This window comes from Coregonus clupeaformis, chromosome 35 (genome assembly GCF_020615455.1).
Source record: "Coregonus clupeaformis isolate EN_2021a chromosome 35, ASM2061545v1, whole genome shotgun sequence".
Lineage (NCBI taxonomy): Eukaryota > Metazoa > Chordata > Actinopteri > Salmoniformes > Salmonidae > Coregonus > Coregonus clupeaformis.
Genome location: NC_059226.1, coordinates 42,149,340 through 42,176,609, shown reverse-complemented (window position 1 = coordinate 42,176,609; position 27,270 = coordinate 42,149,340). Strand labels below are relative to the sequence as shown.

The window sequence follows — 27,270 nt, the reverse complement described above, 5'->3', positions numbered from 1 at the left end:
GGAAGAAGGAGTTGCATCTTTCATGGAATTGGACTGTAGCCTACACTAGGGACAAGGCTACTCTGTTGTTCATTACATCAAACCCATTCACAAACATGAAATCATGTGATTTATGGATACAGTATTATGTGTGTGAGGGGCCATGTCAGGACCTATAATAATAATAATAATAATAATAATAATAATAATAATAATAATAATATGCCATTTAGCAGACGCTTTTATCCAAAGCGACTTACAGTCATGTGTGCATACATTTTTACGCATGGGTGGTCCCGGGGATCGAACCCACTACCCTGGCGTTACAAGCGCCATGCTCTACCAATTGAGCCTATGAAACACTAGTTTTATCTTTAATCTATTTATGAAGTAGTATAAATATAAACACAATTTCACGTCTGTGTTTTTTAGGACTTTTATATGCAAGTAAAGTAGACTCTGTATTAGTCCAATTGTCATTTTTCTACAGTTACCAATAGATCTTATGATAAAACCAATATATTAATCAATCTAATCGAAGACACTAGATAAGGATAAATATTGCTTTCTCAATTTATGAGATTAATTCATTGTTCTATTTCTGTGTATTTCGTCACATCTTGCTATGATGTATAATTAATGACCAAGCAAGTCAGATGATCAGTGGTCACCACTTTCGATGAGTCCCATTCACCAGACTCTCACCGCTCTTCGCCCTGATTGGTCCGTGAAAACAATGATAATTCACCACAGTCAACCAGTGAAACGCGTTTTAAGCCGTTTCCCGTTCCGAACGTGGTTTCCCTCTGCAAACCCCTCGCACCACCATCCGGGTGACGTCACGGTTCCCACACAACAGAGAGATACGCACTGAGTTTTAAGACGAGGTGGTCGTTCAGTGCGGTAAAAAGAAAAGCAATAAGGATCACGCCGAATATTATTTTTTTGAAGAGGAGTTGATAAGGGATATCATTTCTCATAAGGTGGGTGATCATATTTTATTGGGCTCCATATGTTTGTTAACGTTGCCTATCTCGAAGTTGCGGACTGTTGGAAAATTGCAACTCGACATCGTTGTTCTTGGGCTGTGGCCCTGTGCAGGTGTTAGTTGTATTCCATCCTTGTCTTATTGTAGCGACCAAGCAGTTAGGTCTTTTTCTCCGTAGACATTGTATTCAACAATACATTTTACATAATAGAAAGTGAGATAAAGCCGTGTCATACAAATCATTAGCTAAGATAGAATTCGTGATACAATTATTTATATTTAGCCTAATATTTTGAAAGTGGCCTATCGCAGCAAATCAACTGATCTAGCCGATATGCTACGCTGTAGGAAAAAAATGTATCAAACAGTTAGTTGTTAATAAAGCCGAAGATGCAAGTAAAGTGTAGGCTAACATGAGACGTCACAACAGCACTGTAGGCTAATATGAGACGCCAGTGAAGAAGAATAGCCTAGTAGCCTATTTTACACAGCGAAGTCCCCCTCATAAATGTAGCCTATAAATGACGTGGCAGGAAAAATAAACCTAATTGAGAGAGTATTTTAGACTATCAACCGCACAATGTTGAAATATCATCCCAGTTCTTTCTATTCCAACAGTCATCTCTTGATGAATGTGATCTATGCCCCAACGGAGTGCGGTTCTATTAGGCCTAGTTGACTATTATAACCCTGGACATTTACTCATTTAGGACTGAGATCTTATTGTGTTAGAGAAGTATGTTCCATCCTCTCACCATATACTGGAACCATACACTGTACCAAGACCCTATGTGGGAGAGACCCCTGACTATACAACTGAAGGCCTAGCTGTTTGTACCACTACCAAGTCATAGTGATATTTCTGTAAAGGATGGATTAAATCAGGGGTGTCAAACTCATTTTAGCTCAGGGGCCACATGGAGGAAAATCTATTCCCAAGTGGGCCGGACCGGAAAAATCATGGTATATATATATATATATATATATAACTTAAAAACAACAACTTCAGATTGTTTTCTTTGTTTTAATACGATCAACATACAACATAAAGCTGGAGCCTGAGGACAGTGTGTCCAAAATAGTACAAGCACAACATCACTATTAATCATAAAACACGTCAAGTTTATTTGAAAATTCTAAAGAAAAAGAACACACAATGCCTCAGTGATTCACAGAACTGTTTCACAGATCACATAACTATATCAGGGTGTCATTTCTCAGGCAGAAATGTAGATAAAAATAATGAAATCCTGTTCCCCAAACAAGTGCAAGAACCACAGAGTCAAGAATAGGTTAAATATACAAATAAAATAAAAACAATTAAAAACAATAGCACATCAACATAAAAACATATAAACATAAAGCTGGAGCCTGAGGACAGTGTCCAAAAGCACAACATCACTATTAATCATAAAACACCTCAAGTTATTTGAAAGTTCTGAGGACAAAGAACACACAAACACACAATGCCTCAGTGATTCACAGAAGTATATCACAGATCACAGAACTATATCAGGGTGTCATTTCTCAGGCAGAAATGTAGATAAAAATAATGAAATCCTGTTCCCCAAACAAGTGCAAGAACCACAGAGTCAAGAATAGGTTAAATATACAAATAAAATAAAATCAATTAAAAACAATAGCACATCAACATAAAAACATATAAACATAAATCTGAAAGCGTTGCTCAAACTCCCGTAACAGTCCCGTTATTTTATCTTTGAACCGCTTCATGTCTGCCACATGTTGGGTCGCGCACACATTTTTCAGACAGGGGAAGTGAGCTGCATCACCACCGGCAAGTTGCGTCTCCCACAATGACAGCTTCAACTTGAAAGAACGTATGCTGTCATAATACTGCGTGACAACTTTGTTGCGCCCTTGCAGCTGTTTGTTCAAGTTATTCAGGTGCTCTGTAACATCCACCATAAATGCAAGGTCCTGCATCCATTCTGCGGAATGAAATTCTAACACTGGTTTGCCCTTTTCTTCCATGAACTGTTCAATTTCTTCTCGTAAATCAAATAAACGCCTCAGCACAGCACCTCGGCTTAACCATCTTACCTCAGTGTGGTATGGCAGGCCATAGATGTGGTCTTTCTCTCTGAGAAGGCTGTCAAACTGACGGTGATTCAGGCTTCTGGATCGGATGAAATTAACAGTTTGGATGACCACCTTCATGACGTTATCCATCTTTAATGACTTGCAACACAAAGCCTCCTGGTGCAAAATACAGTAAAAAGTCCAAAAATCACGTCCTCCATTTGCAGATTGCACTTTCTCTCTGAACTTTGTCACAACGCCTGCTTTTTTCCCGATCATTGAGGGCGCACCATCTGTAGCCAGGCTGACAGCGCGGGACCAGTCCACTCTGACCCTGTCCAGCGCGCCGACGAGTGCGGTAAAAATATCAGCTGCTTTCGTTGTATCTGTCCTCGGCACCAACTCCACGAACTCCTCGGTGACGGTCAATGTGTCATCAACTCCGCGGATGAAAATGGCCAGTTGTGCAACATCTGTAATTTCCGTGCTTTCATCAATTGCAACCGAAAACGCAATAAATGACTTTACTTTTTGCTTCAACTGGCTGTCCAAATCCACTGAAAGATCGGAAATCCTGTCTGCAACTGTGTTTCTTGTCAGGCTGATATTTGCAAAAGCCTGCCGCTTTTCAGGGCACACAATCTCCGCTGCCTTCATCATGCATGTTTTTACAAATTCACCCTCACTAAATGGTTTTGAAGCCACTGCGATTTCATTAGCAATGAGGTAGCTAGCTTTCACTGCAGCGTCACTGATGTCTCGGCTGTGAGTAAACACAGACTGCTGTTTCTTCAGACCCGCCAACAGTTCATTCACCTTCTCTCATCTCCGCTGTCCTTGAAAGTTGTCATATTTGTCGGCATGAAGACTCACATAGTGGCGACGAAGGTTATATTCTTTCAGCACTGCAACATGTTCTGAACACACCAAACATACAGCTTTCCCATTCAATTCCGTGAAGAAATAGGATGACCATTTTTCTTGGAACACTCTGCACTCTGCGTCCACTTTTCTCTTTTTTGACAGAGACATATTGGGGCAATGAGGGTGCCAAAGCACATAATGTTAAAAGTAGAAGCCGTAATAAATATCGCGGGCAAAACAAAGTAGCTCATTGGCTGCACGTGCTTGACCTACTTGCTCTGCCCCGGTATAAACTGTTTGCTTGCTTAACACAATTGCTATTGCGCCATCCAGTGGACGCAATTGGAACAGCAGTTTATTTTATTGAAAAATTGCAGCGCATTTTTATACTTTACAAATTTTTCTTTTTTCTTTTTTTGTTCCTTTTTTCTTTTTCTTTTAAATCATCTCGCGGGCCGGATTAAACCCGTTTGCGGGCCTGATCCGGCCCGCGGGCCGGACGTTTGACACCCCTGGATTAAATGGAGAGATAAGAGAGGCAAACTCTCTAGCCTTTCATTGGGGAAAGTGAGTCAGTGTGGTGCAGGGTTGGCCAGGTGACCGGTACAGCCAGGAACAGGTAAGGTCTCTGTGCCTGTGTGTGTGTGTGTGTGTGTAAGTAAGCATTTCACTGTTGTATTCGGCACATGTGACAAATCAAATGTGATTTGATTTAACAGTGTGTACAGGTGACATGTTTGGTCATCGTTTCATAACCCTTCAGGTAAAATCAAGGCACACACACTATGTTTGGGGAGTTTTCATATTTGCAGCAGTCAGCAGGAGAAGATTAGGCCTACTCACAACACACAGGTTAGAGGAAGATTAGGCTGACACACAACACAGATTAGAGGAATTCAAAATATGTGAAATTATGTAGTGTTAAAAATGTGCAGAAAATATTACTTGTTCCTCTTCAATCTGACCTGTCTCAATTTGGGACTTGTAGTGTGGTCTTCTAACATGCTTTTAGTAGACTGTTAGGGCCCCGTGTTTTCCGCAGTCATCACCCACTCCAGCCTCCCTAGAACCTCATTTATCACTGGGTTTACTTAACAAAAGGCACATCTCAAAAAGTGGTGCAGGTGCTTTCTGGCGCTAGCTAGCAAACGTAACAACACACAATAATACCAAAATCAATATCAGCATGTGAAGTAGCTACACTGAACAAAAAAATATACGCAACATGCAACAATTTCAAAGATTTTACTGAGTTACAGTTAGTTCATATAAGAAAATCAGTAAATTGAAATAAATAAATTAGGCCCTAATCTATGGATTTTACATGACTGGGAATACAGATATCCATCTGTTGGTGACATATACCTTAAAAGGAAGGTAGGGGCGTGGTTCAGAAAAACAGTCAGTATCTGGTGTGACCACCATTTGCCTCATGCAGGGCGACACATCTCCTTAGCATAGAGTTGATCAGGCTGTTGAGTGCGGCCAGTGGAATGTTGTCCCACTCCTCTTCAATGGCTGTGCGAAGTTGCTGGAACTTGAACACACTGTCATACATGTCGATCCAGTGCATCCCAAACATGCTCAATGTCGGGTGAGTATGCAGGCCATGGAAGACATTTTTAGCTTCCAGAAATTGTTTACAGATCATGCTGAAACATGAGGTGATGGCGGCGGATGAATGGCACAACAATGGGCCTCAGGATCTCGTCACAGTATCTCTGTGCATTCAGATTGCCATTGATAAAATGCAATTGTGTTCGTTGTCTGTAGTTTATGCCTGCCCATACCATAACCCCACCGCCACCATGGGTCACTCTGTTCACAACGTTGACATCAGCAAACCGCTCGCCCACAAGACCCATGGGCGGCGCACAATTGGTCCAGCGTCGTCCAAGTTAGGGGAGGGTTTGGCCGGCAGGGATGTGGGTTCATTTCCCACGGGGGCCAGTATAAAAAAAAATTAAAAATAAATGTATGCATTCACTAACTGTAAGTCGATCTGGATAAGAGCGTCTGCTAAATGACTAAAATGTAAATGTAAATGTGCCATACACACTCCATCTGCCCGGTACAGTTGAAACTGGGATTCATCCTTGAAGAGCACACTTCTCCAGCGTGCCAGTGGCCATCGAAGGTGAGCATTTGCCTGCTGAAGTTGGTTACGACACCGAACTGCAGTCAGGTCAAGACCCTGGTGAGGACGACGAGCATGCAGATGCGCTTCCCTGAGACGTTTGTGCAGAAATTCTTCGATAGTGCAAACCCACAGTTTCATCAGCTTTCCGGGTGGCTGGTCACAGACAATCCCGCAGGTGAGGAATCTGGATGTGGAGGTCATGGGCTGCGCGGTTACACTTGCGGTTTGTGAGGCCGGTTGGATGTACCGCCAAATTGTCTAAAAAGACGTTGGAGGCGGCTTATAACATTACATTCTCTGGCAACAGAACTGGTGGACATTCCTGCAGTCAGCATGCCAATTGCACGCTCCCTCAACTTGAGACATCTGTGGCATTGTGTTATATGACAAAACTGCACATTTTAGTGTGGCCTTTTGTTGTCCCCAGCACAAGGTGCACCTGTGTAATGATCATGCGGTTTAATCAGCTTCTTGATATGCCACACCTGTCAGGTGGATCGATTGTCTTGGCAAAGGAGAAATGCTCACTAACAGGGATGTAACCTAATTTGTGCACAAAATGTGAGAGAAATAAGCTTTTTGAGTGTATGGACATCTTTTATTTCAGCTCATGAAACATGGGACCAACACTTCACATGTTGTGTTTTATATTTTTGTTCAGTGTAGTTAGCTGTAAAATCACCTAAACAAACTGCACTATCAATTTAGCAGTCTACAATCTCACCATGTTCAACCAATGTTAAATCTTACTATGTAACATGATAGCGCAAAACACAGGACCCTAAGGTAGAAGGGTTGTCTTGATGAGGGGAGAATGGTATTTAGAAATAATTTTTATGTTGTAAAGAGGCCTTTAGAACGATGGGTCAGGTGATGTTCTCTATACAATACTCTGATTCTTGAGGGAGGTTGAGAAAGTGAGATAGATGAGTGAGAGAAAGAAGAACGCTTGGCTTTACATGTTTACAGTAAACACTGTGTGTGTGAAAATAGCCCAGCGAACGATGGAGGGACAGAGGAATGGGGGATGGAGGGACAGAGTAATGGGGGATGGAAGGACAGAGGAATGGGGGATGGAGGGACAGAGTAATGGGGGATGGAGGGACAGAGTAATGGGGGATGGAGGGACAGAGTAATGGGGGATGGAAGGACAGAGGAATGGGGGATGGAGGGACAGAGGAATGGGGGATGGAGGGACAGAGGAATGGGGGACAGAGGAATGGGGGATGGAAGGACAGAGGGATGGAAGGACAGAGGAATGGGGGATGGAGGGACAGAGGAATGGGGGATGGAGGGACAGAGGAATGGGGGATGGAAGGACAAAGGAATGGGGGATGGAGGGACAGAGTAATGGGGGATGGAAGGACAGAGGAATGGGGGATGGAGGGACAGAGGAATGGGGGATGGAGGGACAGAGGAATGGGGGACAGAGGAATGGGGGATGGAAGGACAGAGGGATGGAAGGACAGAGGAATGGGGGATGGAGGGACAGAGGAATGGGGGATGGAGGGACAGAGGAATGGGGGATGGAAGGACAAAGGAATGGGGGATGGAGGGACAGAGAAATGGGGGATGGAAGGACAGAGGGATGGAAGGACAGAGGAATGGGGGATGGAGGGACAGAGGATGGGGGATGGAGGGACAGAGGAATGGGGGATGGAGGGACAGAGGAATGGGGGATGGAAGGACAGAGGAATGGGGGATGGAAGGACAGAAGAATGGGGGATGGAGGGACAGAGGAATGGGGGATGGAGGGACAGAGGAATGGGGGATGGAGGGACAGAGGAATGGGGGATGGAAGGACAGAGGGATGGAAGGACAGAGGAATGGGGGATGGAGGGACAGAGGAATGGGGGATGGAGGGACAGAGGAATGGGGGATGGAGGGACAGAGGAATGGGGGATGGAGGGACAGAGAAATGGGGGATGGAAGGACAGAGGAATGGGGGATGGAGGGACAGAGGAATTGGGGGATGGAGGGACAGAGGAATGGGGGATGGAAGGACAGAGGGATGGAGGGACAGAGGAATGGGGGATGGAGGGACAGAGGAATGGGGGATGGAGGGACAGAGGAATGGGGGATGGAGGGACAGAGGATTGGGGGATGGAAGGACAGAGGAATGGGGGATGGAGGGACAGAGGAATGGGGGACAGAGGAATGGGGGACAGAGGAATGGGGGATGGAGGGACAGAGGCATGGGGGATGGAAGGACGGAGGAATGGGGGATGGAGGGACAGAGGGACAGAGGAATGGGGGATGGAGGGACAGAGGGACAGAGGAATGGGGGATGGAGGGACAGAGGAATGGGGGATGGAGGGACAGAGGAATGGGGGATGGAGGGACAGAGGAATGGGGGATGGAGGGACAGAGGAATGGGGGATGGAGGGACAACCCCGTACTGTCTCACTGGCCCACTTTCCTTCTGTCCTGCAGTTTGTTGTGCTGTGGCATTCCCAGCTGATGGGGGAGAGGCAGTGTTTCACTACTAAACCGACCAATGTAGGGCTTAATGGTCTTCTAGGTCTAGAATCTAAACCAGCAGAATGGTCTACTTGTACAGTACCAGTCAAAAGTTTGGACACACCTACTCAAGGATTCTTCTTTATTTTGACTATTTTCTACATTGTAGAATAATAGTGAAGACATCAAAACTATGAAATAACACATATGGAATCATGTAGTAAACAAAAAAGTGTTAAACAAATCAAAATATATCTTATATTTGAGATTCTTCAAATAGCCACCCTTTGCCTTGATGACAGCTTTGCAAGCTCTTGGCATTCTCTCAACCAGCTTCATGAGGTAGTCACCTGGAATGCATTTCAATGAACAGGTGTGCCTTGTTAAAAGTTAATTTGTGGAATTTCTTTCCTTAATGCGTTTGAGCCAATCAGTTGTGTTGTGACAGAAATTGCAGCCCAAATAAATGCTTCACGGAGTTCAAGTAACAGACACATCTCAACATCAACTGTTTATAGGGGATTGCGTAAATCAGGCCTTCATGGTCGAATTGCTGCAAAGAAACCACTACTAAATGACACCAATAATAAGAAGAGACCTGCTTAGGCCAAGAAACACTAGCAGTGGACATTAGACCGGTGGAAATGTGTCCTTTGGTCTGGAGTCCAAATTAGAGATTTTTTTGTTCCAACCGCCGTTTCTTTGTGAGACACGGTGTGGGTGAACGGATGATCTCTGCATGTGTATTTCCCACCTTAAAGCATGGAGGAGGAGGTGTTATGGTGTGGGGGTGCTTTGCTGGTGACACTGTCTGTGAGTTATTTAGAATTCAAGGCACACTTAACCAGCATGGCTACAACAGCATTCTGCAGCGATATGCCATCCCATCTGGTTTGGGCTTAGTGGGACTATCATTTGTTTTTCAACAGGACAATGCCCCAACACACCTCCAGGCTGTGTAAGGGCTATTTGACCAAGAAGGAGAGTGATGGAGTGCTGCATCAGATGGCCTGGCCTCCACAATCCTCTGACCTTAACCCAATTGAGATGGTTTGGGATAAGTCTGAGTGCAGAGTGAAGGAAAAGCAGCCAACAAGTGCTCAGAAGGAGTTCCCACATCTGCAAGACTGTTGGAAAAGCATTCCAGGTGAAGCTGGTTGAGAGAATGCCAAGAGTGTGCAAAGCTGGGATCAAGTCAAAGGGTTAAAACCGCTAGCTAACAGACTTCTCTGGTATGATGGCTCTGGCTGTACTAGCTATGAACAGAGCTTTGTGTTTCTAGAAATACAACTAGAAGGATGTGGCCATGCGTATGACCTATACAGGGGAAAACGGTTATACACCATACCTGCCAGAAGGACAACAGTCTGTACAGCACTTCACCAATCTGGGTAAGTGTAAGGCGGAAGATTCTGTGAAACGGTCATACACCAGCGACCAATGAAAACTAGGGATTAAGATGGCACATTAGATTGCACACAGGTGGACTTTATTTAACTAAGTGTCACATGATCTGTCACATGATCTCAGTGTATATATACACCTGTTCTGAAAGAACCCAGAGTCTGCAACACCACTAAGCAATTGGCACCACCAAGCAAGCGGCACCATGAAGACCAAGGAGCTCTCCAAACAGGTCAGGGTCAAAGTTGTGGAGAAGTACAGATCAGGGTTGGGTTATAAAAAAATATCCGAAACTTTGAACATTCCACGGAGCACCATTTAAAATCCATTATTTAAAAAAATGGAAAGAATATGGCACCACAACAAACCTGCCAAGAGAGGGCCGCCCACCAAAACTCATGGACCAGACAAGGAGGGCATTAATCAGAGAGGCAACAAAGAGACCAAAGATAACCCTGAAGGAGCTGCAAAGCTCCACAGCGGAGATTGGAGTATCTGTCCATAGGACCACTTTAAGCTGTACACTCCACAGAGCTGGGCTTTATGGAAGAATGGCCAGAAAAAATACATTGCTTAATGAAAAAAAATAAGCAAACATGTTTGGTGTTCGCCAAAAGGCATGTGGGAGACTCCCCAAACATATGGAAGATGAGACTAAAATTGAGCTTTTTGGCCATCAAGGAAAACGCTTTGTCTGGCGCAAACCCAACTCCTCTCATCACCCCGAGAACACCATCCCAACAGTGAACCATGGTGGTGGCAGCATCATGCTGTGGGGATGTTTTTCATCGGCAGGGCTGGGAAACTGGTCAGAATTGAAGGAATGATGGATGGCGCTAAATACAGTTTCAGTCTTCCAGAGACTTGAGACTGGGACGGAGGTTCACCTTCCAGCAGGACAATGACCCTAAGCATACTGCTAAAACAACACTTGAGTGGTTTAAGGGGAAACATTTAAATGTCTTGGAATGGCCTAGTCAAAGCCCAGACCTCAATCCAATTGAGAATCTGTGGTATGACTTAAAGATTGCTGTACACCAGCGGAACCAATCCAATTTGAAGGAGCTGGAGCAGTTTTGCCTTGAAGAATGGGCAAAAATCCCAGTGGCTAGATGTGCCAAGCTTATAGAGACATACCCCAAGAGACTTGCAGCTGTAATTGCTGCAAAAGGTGGCTCTACAAAGTATTGACTTTGGGGGGGGGGTGAATAGTTATGCACGCTCAAGTTTTCTGTTTTTTTTTTGGTCTTATTTCTTGTTCGTTTCACAAGAAAAAAAATATTTTGCATCTTCAAAGTGGTAGGCATATTGTGTAAATCAAATGATACAAGCCCCCCCCAAAAAAAATCCATTTTAATTCCAGGTTGTAAGGCAACAAAATAGGAAAAATGCCAAGGTGGGTGAATACTTTTGCAAGCCACTGTACGTCCGAAGACTGGAATAAGTACAAGAAGTCCCACTATGACCTCCGCAGAGTCATCAAACGAGCTCAAGGGCCTTATAGGAATAAGGTGAAATCATATTACACAGGCTCCGACGCCCGCCACATGTGGCAGGGGCTACAGTCCATTACGGATTACAAAGGAAGACCCAACGATGCCTCTCTACCAGACCAACTCAATGCATTTTATGCACGTTTTGACAACAACATGGAGCCGGGTGTGAGGGCTGTAACTCACCCAGAGGACTGGGTAATCTTTCTCTCCGAGGCAGACGTGAGAAGGGTCTTTAATCAGGTCAACACCCGCAAGGCCGCGGGCCCCGACGGTATTCCAGGGCTCGTTCTCAGAGCATGTGCAGAACAGCTGGCAGGCATATTCAGTAATTTTCAACCTCTCCTTGTCCCAGTCTGTAATCCCCATATGTTTTAAGATGACCACAATCATCCCTGTTCCTAAGAAGTCTAAGGCTTCATGCCACAATGACTACATTTCTGTAATCAGGAAGTGCTTTGAGAGGCTGGTTATGGCACACATGAACTCCACCATCCCAGCCACCCTAGACCCACTCCAATTTGAATACCGCCCCAACAGATCCATAGTTGACGCAATCTCAATTGCTCTCCACACTGCCCTCACCCACCTAGATAAGAGGAATACCTATGTGAGAATGCTGTTCATTGACTACAGCCCAGCGTTCAACACCATTATCCCCTCCATGCTCGTCACCAAGGTTAGGACTCTGGGTCTGAACACCTCCCTCTGCAACTGGATCCTGGACTTCCTGACGGGCCGACCCCAGGTGATGAGGGTAGGCAACATCACCTCCACCTCACTGACCCTTAACACAGGAGCCCCACAGGGGTGTGTGCTTAGTCCCCTCCTGTACTCCCTGTTCACCTACGACTGTGTGGCCACACACAACTCCAACGCCATTATCAAGTTCTCTGACGACACGACGGTGGTAGGCCTGATCACCGGCGACGATGAGTCAGCCTACAGGGAGAAGGTCAGTGACCTGACAGTGTGGTGCCGGAGCAACAACCTCTCCCTCAACGTCAGCAAGACAAAGGAGCTGATCGTGGACTACAGGAAACGGGGGGCGAGCACGCGCCCATCCACATCGACGGGGCGGCAGTGGAGCAGGTGGACAGCTTCAAGTTCCTCGGTGTCCAAATCACTAAAGACTTAAAATGGTCCAAACACGCACAGTCATGAAGGCGCAACAGCGCCTTTTCCCCCTCAGGAGGTTGAACAAGTTTGGCATGGGCCCTCAAATCCTGAAAAGGTTCTACAGCTGTACCATTGAGAGCATATTGACTGGCTGCATCACTGCTTGGTATGGCAATAGCACCGCCCTCGATCGCATGGTGCTACAGAGGGTTGTGCAGACAGCCCAGTACATCACTGGGGCAGAGCTCCCTGCCATCCAGGACCTCTATATCACAGGACCTCTATATCAGGCGGTGTGAAAAGAAGGCCCGGAAAATCATCAAAGACCGCAACCACCCAAGCCATAGACCATATTCTCTGCCACACGGCAAGAGGTGCCGGTGCATCAAGTCTGACACCAACAGGCTGTTGAATAGCTTCTATCCCTAAGCAATACGACTGATTTTAATAGTTAACAAAATAGCTACATGGACCGAGTTGACCTTGTATCTTTGACCTTTTATTGAAACATTTGCACACTCTATGCACACTCACAGGGCCATATACACTCACACTCACTGTCACTCCAACACACACACAAACACTCACTCCATTTTCTCACTCACACATAATATGCAAATCCATTTACATTTACATACTGACTACTCACCCACACACCGACTCACATGCAAACTGCTGCTCCTTTGTTTATCATATACTGTATCTTGTTGCCTAGTCACCTTACCCCTATACATATCTACCTCCATCACTCCAGCATCCCTGCACATGTAAATATGGTATTGGAACTGATTTTTTAAAATATTTCCTGTATATAGTTGCTTACTTACTTACTTTATTATGTATTTAATATTTCTTATTCTTATGTGTTTTTTTTTTTTTAGTAATACATTTATTTTTATTTTTTACCTTTATTTAATTCGGCAAGTCAGTTAAGAACACATTCTTATTTACAATGACGGCCTACACCGGCCAAACCCGGACGATGCTGGGCCAATTGTGCGCCGCCCTATGGGACTCCCAATCACGGCCGGTTGTGATACAGCCTGGAATCAAACCAGGGGGGTCTGTAGTGACGCCTCAAGCACTGAGAGGCAGTGCCTTAGACCGCTGCGCCACTCGGGAGCCCTTGTTATTGATTATTGCATTGTTGGGTTTTCAGTTTGCAAGAAAGGCATTTCACTGTACTTGTGCATGTGACATTAAAACTGGAAACTAAGAACCTGGCCATGTACTCAACCTCTCCTCCTGGAGAGCTACTGGATGTGCAGGCTTTTGCTCCAGCCCTTCTGTAACAAAAGCCTGCACCGCCTGTAGCTGTCCAGGAGTAGGGTTGATCGTCCACCCTTGACCTAGTTCATAGCTCTCTAGGTGGAAAACATTTGTTCTAGAAGCTTGTGTTGTCATGGCATCAGTTACATCACCAAGGGCCTCCTCTCAGAATGTCTTTAACTAGGGACTCCTGGTCATGACAACCACTGGCTAAAGGGACTCTTAGGGACTCCTGTCCATGACAACCACTGGCTAAAGGGACTCTTAGGGACTCCTGACCATGACAACCACTGGCTAAAGGGACTCTAGGGACTCCTGACCATGACAACCACTGGCTAAAGGGACTCTTAGGGACTCCTGACCATGACAACCACTGGCTAAAGGGACTCCTAGGGACTCCTGACCATGACAACCACTGGCTAAAGGGACTCCTGACCATGACAACCACTGGCTAAAGGGACTCCTAGGGACTCCTGACCATGACAACCACTGGCTAAAGGGACTCCTAGGGACTCCTGACCATGACAACCACTGGCTAAAGGGACTCCTGACCATGACAACCACTGGCTAAAGGGACTCCTGACCATGACAACCACTGGCTATAGGGACTCCTGACCATGACAACCACTGGCTAAAGGGACTCCTAGGGACTCCTGACCATGACAACCACTGGCTATAGGGACTCTTAGGGACTCTCTCTCACACACACTTGTCTACTCTTATCTCCGGTCCTGTGTTGACTCTCTGCAGGGCTGTGAAACTGCAACAATGCTTTTGTTTATCCCTCTCCTCCAATCTCTCTTTTTCTCTCTCATTTCAGTTCAATTACATTCAAAATAGCTTTATTGGCTTTATTATAGGAGCAATACAAAAGCAATTGTGTATACACATTAGAATAAACATCTCTCCCTCATCTCTCTTCCTCTCCCCATCCGTCTCTCCCCTTCTCTTTCTACAGGTGTCTCTGTTGTCTAGCAGATGAATTTTGAGCAGCCTCCTCCGTACCAGGGCCCAGGCCCCACGGCCCCCGGTTACCCCCAGCAGGGATACCCCCAGCAGGGATACCCCCAGCAGGGATACCCCCAGCAGGGATACCCCCAGCAGGGATACCCTCCCCAGGGTTACCCCGTCAACATGGAGCAACCTGGAGGATTCCCTCCTCAAAACCCAGGCTACCCTGCTGGCCCCGGGGGACCTCCTGGACCATACCAGGAGGGGTACCCAGGACAGCCCCAGTTTGGATGGCAGGGAGGACCACCCCCAGGACCCATGTATGGAGAGGCGCCCAAAAACACAGGTGAGAGGGGAGAGGAGAATGAGAAGAGGGACAATAAGAGGAGGAGAGGGTGAGGAGGGGAGAGAGGAGAGGAAGAGGAGTAGGAGGGTGAGTAGAGTAGAGTGGAGAGGAAGAGGAGAGTGGAGGAGTAGGAGGGGTGAGGAAGAGGAGAGTGGAGAGGGAGTGGAGGAGTAGGAGGGGTGAGGAAGAGGAGTAGGAGGGGGGAGGAAGTGGAGAGGAAGAGGAGAGTGGAGGAGTAGGAGGGGGGAGGAAAAGAAGCGGGAGAAGGTGAAGAGGGAAAAGGAGAGGATATTGTTTGCCTTGACTTAAGGGCTGTCCCCGAAAAAAATTAATATATATTGGTCGACCGAAAATTCACTATTCCCTCAACCCTTGCTCACTTTACATTTATGTGACCAATAGGGCCTGACCTATAGCCTATCATAATCACATCAATAAATTGGTTATAACAAACTCCGAACACAGTAATGTTGACAGCAAAATGGGTGCGGAGGATGTGAAATAGAAACTTGAAATGGGCGAATGTTTACTGGTTGCTCAGGAGGGAAAGGGAAAGTCAGATCTGTGGAAGACATTTGACTTCGTTGTGGAAACTACTGGAGATCAAGAAAAAGGAGGGTATAGGAGCAAGCGTTGCGTGAGTATTATGTGTGGCAAACAGTTGCTGTTAGATTACAATATTATGATTATTTTTTTCTGAACACTTGGAACAGTGTAAACAACACTAAATAAATAAGTATACCAGAATCTTTTCTAACAAAAAAAAAGAAAATGCATATATTACAGCAGACTAAAAACAGTTACATTGTGAATTACGGTTTATTGTTTAGGCTAATTATTGAAAGCTCCCTTTGTTATTTAATTTAAAAAGTAAAATGCTTGATTGCATTTCAAAGCATAAATGTCTCGAATGCTGTGTGATGGCATAAACAAATTAATGATTGATTGATAAAGTAGCCTATATATTGAAATATAGGCCTAAGAAAGTTACGTTATTAAGACTAAACAGGACACACTCTTAGGCCTACAGCTCGATGGTGGTTATACAAAGCTACTATACAAAGCCTACTAATGATAACGACTTTACTTATTATCATAATAATTGTATTAATACAAATAAGAAGGAGATCAAGATAAAGGAGGGTATAGGAGCGAGAGCTGCCTGCATATTATGTGTGAGAGACAGGTGCTGTTATATTAAAATATAATGCCTGTTTGGAACAGTGTAAACAACACTAAATCAATTATAAGTAATACCAGTCTGTTCTAACAAAAAAACAATTGTAAAGCCTTTATTACAGCAGAGCAAAGATTAAAAACAGCAGAATCTGTGAAATTGCTTTATCCGACATTTTGCCATTGCATGAGGCTTGGTGCTCACGGAATCAGTAGGCTATTACACAAACACTCAATCAGGCAACAGAAGCAAGATCGGTCTTATTTTTGTAGAAATATACAGTACCAGTCAAAAGTTTGGAAACACCTACTAATTCCAGGGTTTTTCTTTATTTTTACTATTTTCTACATTGTAGAATAATAGTGAAGACATCAAAACTATGAAATAACACATATGGAATCATGTGGTAACCAAAAAAGTATTAAACAAATCAAAATATATGTTATATTTGAGATCCTTCAAAGTAGCCACCCTTTGCCTTGATGACAGCTTTGCACACTCTTGGCATTCTCTCAACCAGCTTCATGAGGTAGTCACCTGGAATGCATTTCAATTAACAGGTGTGCCTTCTTAAAAGTTAATTTGTGGAATTTCTTTCCTTCTTAATGCGTTTGAGCCAATCAGTTGTGTTGTGACAAGGTAGGGTGGTATACTGAAGATAATAATGACTTGGTCTTTTACCAAATAGGGTTATGTCAAGAACAGCTCAAATAAGCAAAGAGAAACGAAAGTCCATCATTACTTTAAGACATGAAGGTCAGTCAATTCGGAACATTTCAAGAACTTTGAAAGTTTCTTCAAGTGCAGTCCCAAAAACCATCAAGCGCTATGATGAAACTGGCTCTCATGAGGACCGCCACAGGAAAGGAAGACCCAGAGTTACCTCTGCTGCAGAGGATAAGTTCAGTAGAGTTACCAGCCTCAGAAATTGCAGCCCAAATAAATGCTTCAGAGTTCAAGTAACAGTCACATCTCAACATCAACTGTTCAGAGGGGACTGTGTGAATCAGGCCTTCAAGGTCGAATGGCTGCAAAGAAACCACTACTAAAGGACACCAATAATAAGAAGAGACTTGCTTGGGCCAAGAAACACGAGCAATGGACATTAGACCGGTGGAAATCTATCCTTTGGTCTGATGAGTCCAAATTTGAGATTTTTGGTTCCAACCACCGTGTCTTTGTGAGACGCAGAGTAGGTGAACGGATGATCTCCACATGTGGGGTTCCCACCGTGAAGCATGGAGGAGGAGGTGTGGGGGTGTTTTGCTGGTGTCACTGTTGGTGATTTATTTAGAATTCAAAGCACACTTAACCAGCATGGCTACCACAGCATTCTGCAGCGATACGCCATCCCATCTGGTTTGCGCTTAGTGGGACTATCATTTGTTTTTCAACAGGACAATGACCCAAAACACACCTCCAGGCTGTGTAAGGGCTATTTGATCAAGAAGGTGAGTGATGGAGTGCTGCATCAGATGACCTGGCCTCCACAATCACCCGATCTCAAACCAGTTGAGATGGTTTGGGATGAGTTGGACCGCAGAGTGAAGTAAAAGCAGCCAAAAAGTGCTCAGCATATGTGGGAACTCCTTCAAGACTGTTGGAAAAGCATTCCAGGTGAAGCTGGTTGAGAGAATGCCAAGAGTGTGCAAAGCTGTCATCAAGGCAAAGGGTGGCTACTTTGAAGAATCTAAAATATAAAACATATTTTGATTTGTTTAACACTTTTTTGGTTACTACATGATTCCATATGTGTTATTTCATAGTGTTGATGTCTTCACTATTATTCTACATTGTAGAAAATAGTAAAAATAAAGAAAAACCCTTGAATGAGTAGGTGTGTCCAAACTTTTGAATGGTACTGTATATATGGATGATTTATAAAGCCAGGCACATTTAACAGTTAGGCTATTGATTATAGACCTAATTATATGGGGGTTTCCTCGCTCCTCAATTTTCTTAGACAATTAGGCTAAGGCCAAGGGCTGTTTCCTCGTCTCTGATGCTGCTGCCTCTGCCACATTGTTCTCAATCCCAATATGCTGGTTAACTTCACTATTATGCACATAGCAACATGGGTAAATGCGCCAATTCTACGGCGCACTGAAGATTGTTTCAGAACCGCGGACAGCGACTGTATCCAACGCAGGAGAAAGCGCATTTGTTATAAAATAATATTACATTTATTCATGTTGCACCATTATTTTTACATAATATTACATATATTCAGTATCACAGGTCTTATTGATGGACTGTGCCATCCTCGTGGCTCCGCAATGGATTAGTCCACTTTGACAGGTCTTGTACACCATAAAAAAATAAAAATAATTGCGACTGCTCGACTAAAGAAATCTCTATCGACCAAATAATCGACCAGTCGACAAAATGGGGTCAGCCCTACCTTGACTACTCTGTATTTTTATTAATTTTAATTTCACCTTTATTTAACCAGGTAAGCCAGTTGAGAACAAGTTCTCATTTACAACTGCGACCTGGCCAAGATAAAGCAAAGCAGTGCGATTTAAAAACAACAACAACAACACAGAGTTACATATGGAACAAACAAAACGTACAGTCAATAACACAATAGAAAATCTATATACAGTGTGTGCAAATGTAGAAAGTTATGTAGGTAAGGCAATAAATAGGCCATAGTGCAAAATAATTACAATTTAGTATTAACACTGAAGTGATAGATGTGCAAATAGAGATACTGGGGTGCAAATGAGCAAAATAAATAACAATATGGGGATGAGGTAGTTGGGTAGGCTAATTACAGATGGGCTGTGTACAGGTGCAGTGATCGGTAAGCTGCTCTGACAACTGATGCTTAAAGTTAGTGAGGGAGATAAGAGTCTCCAGCTTCAGAGATTTTTGCAGTTTGTTCCAGTCATTGGCAACAGAGAACTGGAAGGAATGGCGGCCAAAGGAGGTGTTTGCTTTGGGGATGACCAGTGAGATATACCTGCTGGAGCGCATACTATTGGTGGGTGTTACTATGGTGACCAATGAGCTAAGATAAGGCAGGGATTTGCCTAGCAGTGATATCTAGATGATGGTATGCAACGACACTGGATGTGCTTTGGAAACAATGTCTCCTCAGGGATCCCCTAGCCATTCCAGGTATTTGATCTATTTCAGAGGTAGCACACCTGATTCAACTTGTCAACTAATCAACAAGCCCTTGACTAGGTGAATCAGGGGAGCTAGTTCAGGCCCTTGACTAGGTGAATCAGGGGAGCTAGTTCAGGCCCTTGACTAGGTGAATCAGGGGAGCTAGTTCAGGCCCTTGACTAGGTGAATCAGGGGAGCTAGTTCAGGCCCTTGACTAGGTGAATCAGGGGAGCTAGTTCAGGCCCTTGACTAGGTGAATCAGGGGAGCTAGTTCAGGCCCTTGACTAGTTGAATCAGGGGAGCTAGTTCAGGCCCTTGACTAGGTGAATCATTTAAATTGTGAAACGTCTGGGAACCAGTGGGTCAGACAGTTCTAACTGCAAAGCTACTGGTAATTTACCAATGTTACCGGAATCTTCAGTAATTTAGGTAATGAACAGAATCTATCATAACTTTGGTAATTTATACTTGAATAACTTTAAAGAAATCTATTAATATATAGTATACGTTTTATATATGTTTTATATCTGTGTCCATATTGTCCATGAGTTTCTACTAGACAGACCATATGGTTCAAGAGAAAATAGCCAAATTAATGAAAAAAGCATATATTCAACAATGGCATTATTTTCTATTAACAATGCAACTCATCCAACTATTGACTTTTTTCACAACTAACACCAGTTTGACAAATACATATTGACATAGTAAAATAAGTGTGAAAAAAAATAATAGATCTACACACAATACCCTATAATGACAAAGCAAAAACAGGTTTTTAGAAAATTGTGCTAATAAAAAATAAAAATGGAATATCACATTTACATAAGTATTCAGACCCTTTACTCAGTACTTTGTTGAAGCACCTTTGGCAGCGATTACAGCCTCAAGTCTTCTTGGGTATGATGCTACAAGCTCGGCACACCTGTATTTGGGGAGCTTCTCCCATTCTTCTCTGCAGATCCTCTCAAGCTCTGTCATGCTGGATGGGGAGTGTCGCTGCACAGCTATTTTCACGTCTCTCTAGAGGTGTTCGATCGGGTTCAAGTTCGGGCTCTGGCTGGGCCACTCAAGGACATTCAGAGACTTGTCCCGAAGCCACTACTGCGTTGTCTTGGTTGTGTGCTTAGGGTCGTTGTCCTGTTGGAAGGTGAACCTTCACCCCAGTCTGAGCGCGCTGGAGCAGGTTTTCATCAAGGATCTCTCTGTACCATGCTCCGTTCATCTTTCCCTCGATCCTGACTAGTCTCCCAGTACCTTCCGCAGAAAAATATCCCCAAAGCATGATGCTGCCACCACCATGCTTCACCGTAGGGATGGTGGCAGGTTTCCTCCAGACGTGACGCTTGGCGTTCAGGCCAAAGAGTTCAATCTTGGTATCATTAGACCAGAGAATCTTGTTTCCCATGGTCTGCGAGTCTTTAGGTGCCTTTTGGCAAACTGCAAGCGGGCTGTTATGTGCCTTTTACTGAGAAGTGGCTTCCGTCTGGCCACTCTACCATAAAGGCCTGATTGGTGGAGTGCTGCAGAGATGGTTGTCCTTCTGGAAGGTTCTCCCATCTCCACAGACGAACTGGTGGTCTGTCAGATTGACTATCGGCTGTCGTAGCCGGCCACGACCAGGAGACCCATGGGGCGGCGAACAATTGGCCCAGCATCGTCCAGGGTATGGGGAGGGTTTGGCCGGCAGGGATGTCCTTGTTCAATCGCGCTATAGCGACCCCTGTGGCGGGCCGGGCGCAGTGCACGCTGACTCGGTTGCCAGGTATACGGTGTTTCCTCTGACACATTGGTGTGGCTGGCTTCCAGGTTAAACGGGCACTGTGTCAAGAAGCAGTGCGGCTCGGTTGGGTTGTGTTTCGGAGGACGCACGACTCTCGACCTTCGCCTCTCCCGTGTCCGTACGGGGGTTGCAGGGATGGGACAGGGACTGTAACTACTACCAATTGGATACCACAAAATTGGGGAGGAAAAAGTGGGTAAAATACCCACAAAAAAAAAAATTTGATTGACTATCGGGTTCTTGGTCACCTCCCTGACCAAGGCCCTTCTCCCCGATTGCTCAGTTTGGCTGGGCGGCCAGCTCTAGGAAGAGTCTGTGTGGTTCCACACTTCATCCATTTAAGAATGATGGAGGCCACTGTGTTCTTGGAGACCTTCAATGCTGCAGAACTTTTTTTGTACCCTTCCCCAGATCTGTGCCTCAACACAATCCTGTCTCCGAGCTCTACGGACAATTCCTTCAACCTCATGGTTTGGTTTTTGCTCTGACATGCACTGTCATTATGGGGTATTGTGTGTAGATTGATGAGGAAAAAATTAATTAGTTTTAGAATAAGGCTGTAACGTAACAAAATGTGGAAAAAGCCTGAAAAAGGTCTGAATACTTTCTGAATGCACTGTGTATATACAAACATACATACATACATACATACAGTGAGGGGAAAAAAGTATTTGATCCCCTGCTGATTTTGTACGTTTGCCCACTGACAAAGAAATGATCAGTGTATAATTTTAATTGTACGTTTATTTCAACAAAAATTTTATAAATTGATTTGCATTTTAATGAGGGAAATAAGTATTTGACCCACTCTCAATCAGAAAGATTTCTGGCTCCCAGGTGTCTTTTATACAGGTAACGAGCTGAGTTTAGGAGCACACTCTTAAAGGGAGTGCTCCTAATCTCAGCTTGTTACCTGTATAAAAGACACCTGTCCACAGAAGCAATCAGTCAATCATATTCCAAACTCTCCACCATGGCCAAGACCAAAAAGCTCTCCAAGGATGTCAGGGACAAGATTGTAGACCTACACAAGGCTGGAATGGGCTACAAAACCATCGCCAAGCAGCTTGGTGAGAAGGTGACAATAGTTGGTGCGATTATTTGCAAATGGAAGAAACACAAAAGAACTGTCAATCTCCCTCGGCCTGGGGCTCCATGCAAGATCTCACCTCATGGAGTTGCAATGATCATGAGAACGGTGAGGAATCAGCCCAGAACTACACGGGAGGATCTTGTCAATGATCTCAAGGCACCTGGGACCATAGACACCAAGAAAACAATTGGTAACACACTACGCCGTGAAGGACTGAAATCCTGCAGCGCCCGCAAGGTCCCCCTGCTCAAGAAAGCACATATACAGGCCTGTCTGAAGTTTGCCAATGAACATCTGAACGATTCAGAGGAGAACTGGGTGAAAGTGTTGTGGTCAGACGAGACCAAAATCAAGCTCTTTGGCATCAACTCAACTCGCCGTGTTTGGAGGACGAGGAATGCTGCCTATGACCCCAAGAACACCATCCTCACCGTCAAACATGGAGGTGGAAACATTATGCTTTGGGGCTGTTTTTCTGCTAAGGGGACAGGACAACTTCACCGCATCAAAGGGACAATGGACGGGGTCATGTACCGTCAAATCTTGGGTGAGAACCTCCTTCCCTCAGCCAGGGCATTGAAAATGGGTCGTGGATGGGTATTCCAGCATGACAATGACCCAAAACACACGGCCAAGGCAACAAAGGAGTGGCTCAAGAAGAAGCACATTAAGGTCCTGGAGTGGCCTAGCCAGTCTAGACCTTAATCCCATAGAAAATCTGTGGAGGGAGCTGAAGGTTCGAGTTGCCAAAAGTCAGCCTCAAAACCTTAATGACTTGGAGAAGATCTGCAAAGAGGCGTGGAACAAAATCCCTGCTGAGATGTGTGCAAACCTGGTGGCCAACTACAAGAAACGTCCGACCTCTGTGATTACCAACAACGGTTTTGCCATGTCATGATTTGCAGAGGGGTCAAATACGTATTTCCCTCATTAAAATGCAAATCAATTTATAACATTTTTGACATGTGTTTTTCTGGATTTTTGTTGTTGTTATTCTGTCTCTCACTGTTCAAATAAACCTACCATTAAATGTATAGACTGATCATGTCTTTGTCAGTGGGCAAACGTACAAAATCAGCAGGGGATCAAATACTTTTTTCCCTCACTGTACATACATACATACATACATACATACATACATACATACATACATACATACATACATACATACATACATACATACATACATACATACATACATACAGTTGAAGTCGGAAGTTTACATACACCTTAGCCAAATACATTTAAACTCAATTTTTCACAATTCCTGACATTTAATCCTAGTAAAAATTCCCTTTCTTAGGTCAGTTAGGATCACCACTTTATTTTAAGAATGTGAAATGTCAGAATAATAGTAGAAAGAATGATTTGCTTCAGCTTTTATTTCTTTCATCACATTCCCAGGGGGTCAGAAGTTTACATACACTCAATTAGTATTTGGTAGCATTGCCTTTAAATTGTTTAACTTGGGTCAAACGTTTCTGGTAGCCTTCCACAAGCTTCCCACAATAAGTTGGGTGAATTTTGGCCCATTCCTCATGACAGAGCTGGTGTAACTGAGTCAGGTTTGTAGGCCTCCTTGCTCACACACGCTTTTTCAGTTCTGCCCACAAACTTTCTATAGGATTGAGGGCAGGGCTTTGTGATGATCACTTTACTTTGTTGTCCTTAAGCCATTTTGCCACAACTTTGGAAGTATGCTTGGGGTCATTGTCCATTCGGAAGACTCATTTGCGGCCAAGCTTTAACTTCCTGACTGATGTCTTGAGATGTTGCTTGAATATATCCACATAACAGTCCCTCCTGCAGCAAAGCACCCCCACAGAAGCAGTGGTGTTCTTCGGCTTGCAAGTACCCGCTTTTTCCTCCAAACATAACGATGGTCATTATGGCCAAACAGTTCTATTTTTGTTTCATCAGACCAGAGGACATTTCTCCAAAAAGTACGGTCTTTGTCCCCATGTGCAGTTGCAAACCGTAGTATGGCTTTTTTATGGTGGTTTTGGTGCAGTGGCTTCTTCCTTGCTGAGCGGCCTTTCAGGTTATGTCGATATATAGGACTTGTTTTACTGTGGATATAGATACTTTTGTACCTGTTTCCTCCAGCATCTTCACAAGGTCCTTTGCTGTTGTTCTGGGATTGATTTGCACTTTTCGCACCAAAGTACGTTCATCTCTAGGAGACAGAACGCGTCTCTTTCCTGAGCGGTATGAAGGCTGCGTTGTCCCATGGTGTTTATACTTGCGTACTATTGTTTGTACAGATTAACGTGTACCTTCAGGAGTTTGGAAATTGCTCCCAAGGATGAACCAGACTTTTATTTATTTATTTATTTATTTTTATTTCACCAGGTAAACCAGTTGAGAACAAGTTCTCATTTACAACTGCGACCTGGCCAAGATAAAACAAAGCAGTGCGATAAAAACAACAACACAGAGTTACATATGGGGTAAAACAAAACAAAGTCAAAAATACAACAGAAATAAATATATATACAGTGTGTGCAAATGTAGCAAGTTATGGAGGTAAGCCAATAAATAGGCTATAGTGCAAAATAATTACAATTAGTATTAACACTGGAATGATAGATGTGCAAGAGATGATGTGCAAATAGAGATACTGGGGTACAAATGAGCAAAATAAATAACAATATAGGGATGAGGTAGTTGGGCGGGCTAATTTCAGATGGGCTGTGTACAGGTGCAGTGATCGGTAAGGTGCTCTGACAACTGATGCTTAAAGTTAGTGAGGGAGATAAGTGTCTCCAGCTTCAGAGATTTTTGCAATTTGTTCCAGTCATTGGCAGCAGAGAACTGGAAGGAATGGCGGCCAAAGGAGGTGTTGGCTTTGGGGATGACCAGTGAGATATACCTGCTGGAGCGCATACTACGGGTGGGTGTTGCTATGGTGACCAATGAGCTAAGATAAGGCGGGGATTTGCCTAGCAGTGATTTATAAATGGCCTGGAGCCAGTGGGTTTGGCGACGAATATGTAGTGAGGACCAGCCAACAAGAGCGTACAGGTCACAGTGGTGGGTAGTATATGGGGCTTTGGAGACAAAACGGATGGCACTGTGATAGACTACATCCAATTTGCTGAGTAGAGTGTTGGAGGCTATTTTGTAAATGACATCGCCGAAGTCAAGGATCGGTAGGATAGTCAGTTTTACGAGGGCATGTTTGGCAGCATGAGTGAAGGAGGCTTTGTTGCGAAATAGGAAACCGATTCTAGATTTAACTTTGGATTGGAGATTCTTAATGTGAGTCTGGAAGGAGAGTTTACAGTCTAACCAGACACCTAGATATTTGTAGTTGTCCACATACTCTAGGTCAGACCCGTCGAGAGTAGTAATTCTAGTCGGGTGGGCGGGTGCAAGCAGCGTTCGGTTGAAGAGCATGCATTTAGTTTTACTAGTGTTTAAGAGCAGTTGGAGGCTACTGAAGGAGTGTTGTATGGCATTGAAACTCGTTTGGAGGTTTGTTAACAGTGTCCAATGAAGGGCCAGATGTATACAAAATGGTGTCGTCTGCGTAGAGGTGGATCTGAGAGTCACCAGCAAGAAGAGCGACGTCATTGATATACACTGAGAAAAGAGTCGGCCCAAGAATTGAACCCTGTGGCACCCCCATAGAGACTGCCATAGGTCCAGACAACAGGCCCTCCGATTTGACACATTGAACTCTATCTGAGAAGTAGTTGGTGAACCAGGCGAGGCAGTCATTTGAGAAACCAAGGCTATTTAGTCTGCCAATAAGAATGCGGTGGTTGACAGAGTTGAAAGCCTTGGCCAGGTCAATGAAAACGGCTGCACAGTACTGTCTTATCGATCGCGGTTATAATATCGTTTAGGACCTTGAGCGTGGCTGAAGTGCACCCATGACCAGCTCGGAAACCGGATTGCATAGCGGAGAAGGTACGGTGGGATTCGAAATGGTCGGTGATCTGTTTGTTAACTTGGCTTTCAAAAACGTTTGAAAGGCAGGGCAGGATGGATATGGGTCTGTAACAGTTTGGATCTAGAGTGTCACCCCCTTTGAAGAGGGGGATGACCGCGGCAGCTTTCCAATCTCTGGGGATCTCAGACGTTACGAAAGAGAGGTTGAACAGGCTAGTAATAGGGGTTGCGACAATTTCGGCGGCTAGTTTTAGAAAGGGTCCAGATTGTCTAGCCCAGATGATTTGTAGGGGTCCAGATTTTGCAGCTCTTTCAGAACATCAGCTGTCTGGATTTGTGTGAAGGAGAAGCGGGGGGCATGGGCAAGTTGCAGCGGAGGGTGCAGAGCTGGTGGCCGGGGGTAGTGGTAGCCAGGTGGAAAGCATGGCCAGCCGTAGCAAAATGCTTGTTGAAATTCTCGATTATTGTAGATTTATCGGTGGTGATAGTGTTTCCTAGCCTCAGTGCAGTGGGCAGCTGGGAGGAAGTGCTCTTATTTTCCATGGACTTTACAGTGTCCCAAAACTTTTTGGAGTTAGTGCTACAGGATGCAAAATTGCTTGTGTATATTGGTTCCTAACTTCCCTGAAAAGTTGCATATCGCGGGGGCTATTTGATGCTAATGCAGTACGCCACAGGATGTTTTTGTGCTGGTCAAGGGCAGTCAAGTCTGAGGAGAACCAGGGGCTATATCTGTTCTTAGTTCTGTATTTTTTGAATGGGGCATGTTTATTTAAGATTGAGAGGAAAGCACTTTTAAAGAACAACCAGGCATCCTCTACTGACGAAATGAGATCTATATCCATCCAGGATACCTGGGCCAGGTCAATTAGGAAGGCCTGCTCGCTGAAGTGTTTTTGGGAGCGTTTGACAGTGATGAGGGGTGGTCGTTTGACCGCGGACCCGTTACGGACGCAGGCAATAAGGCAGTGATCGCTGAGATCCTGGTTGAAGACAGCGGAGGTGTATTTAGAGGGTAAGTTAGTCAGGATGATATCTATGAGGGTACCCATGTTTACAGATTTAGGGTTGTACCTGGTAGGTTCGTTGATAATTTGTGTGAGATTGAGGGCATCTAGTTTAGATTGTAGGATGGCCGGGGTGTTAAGCA

At 44.5% G+C, this 27,270-nt stretch overlaps 1 protein-coding gene across 1 annotated transcript in view; it reads left to right on the top strand.

Moving 5' to 3' along the window:
- The first annotated feature begins 787 nt into the window (after positions 1-787).
- Positions 788-27,270, top strand: part of LOC121539269 (cysteine-rich and transmembrane domain-containing protein 1) — a 30,826-nt gene continuing 4,343 nt past the window's right edge. The window contains exons 1-2 of the mRNA XM_041847636.2: positions 788-962; positions 14,718-15,056. Of these exons, the coding sequence (XP_041703570.1) occupies positions 14,738-15,056 (319 nt within the window). The 5' untranslated portion in view covers positions 788-962; positions 14,718-14,737. The remainder of the gene's footprint in view (positions 963-14,717; positions 15,057-27,270) is intronic.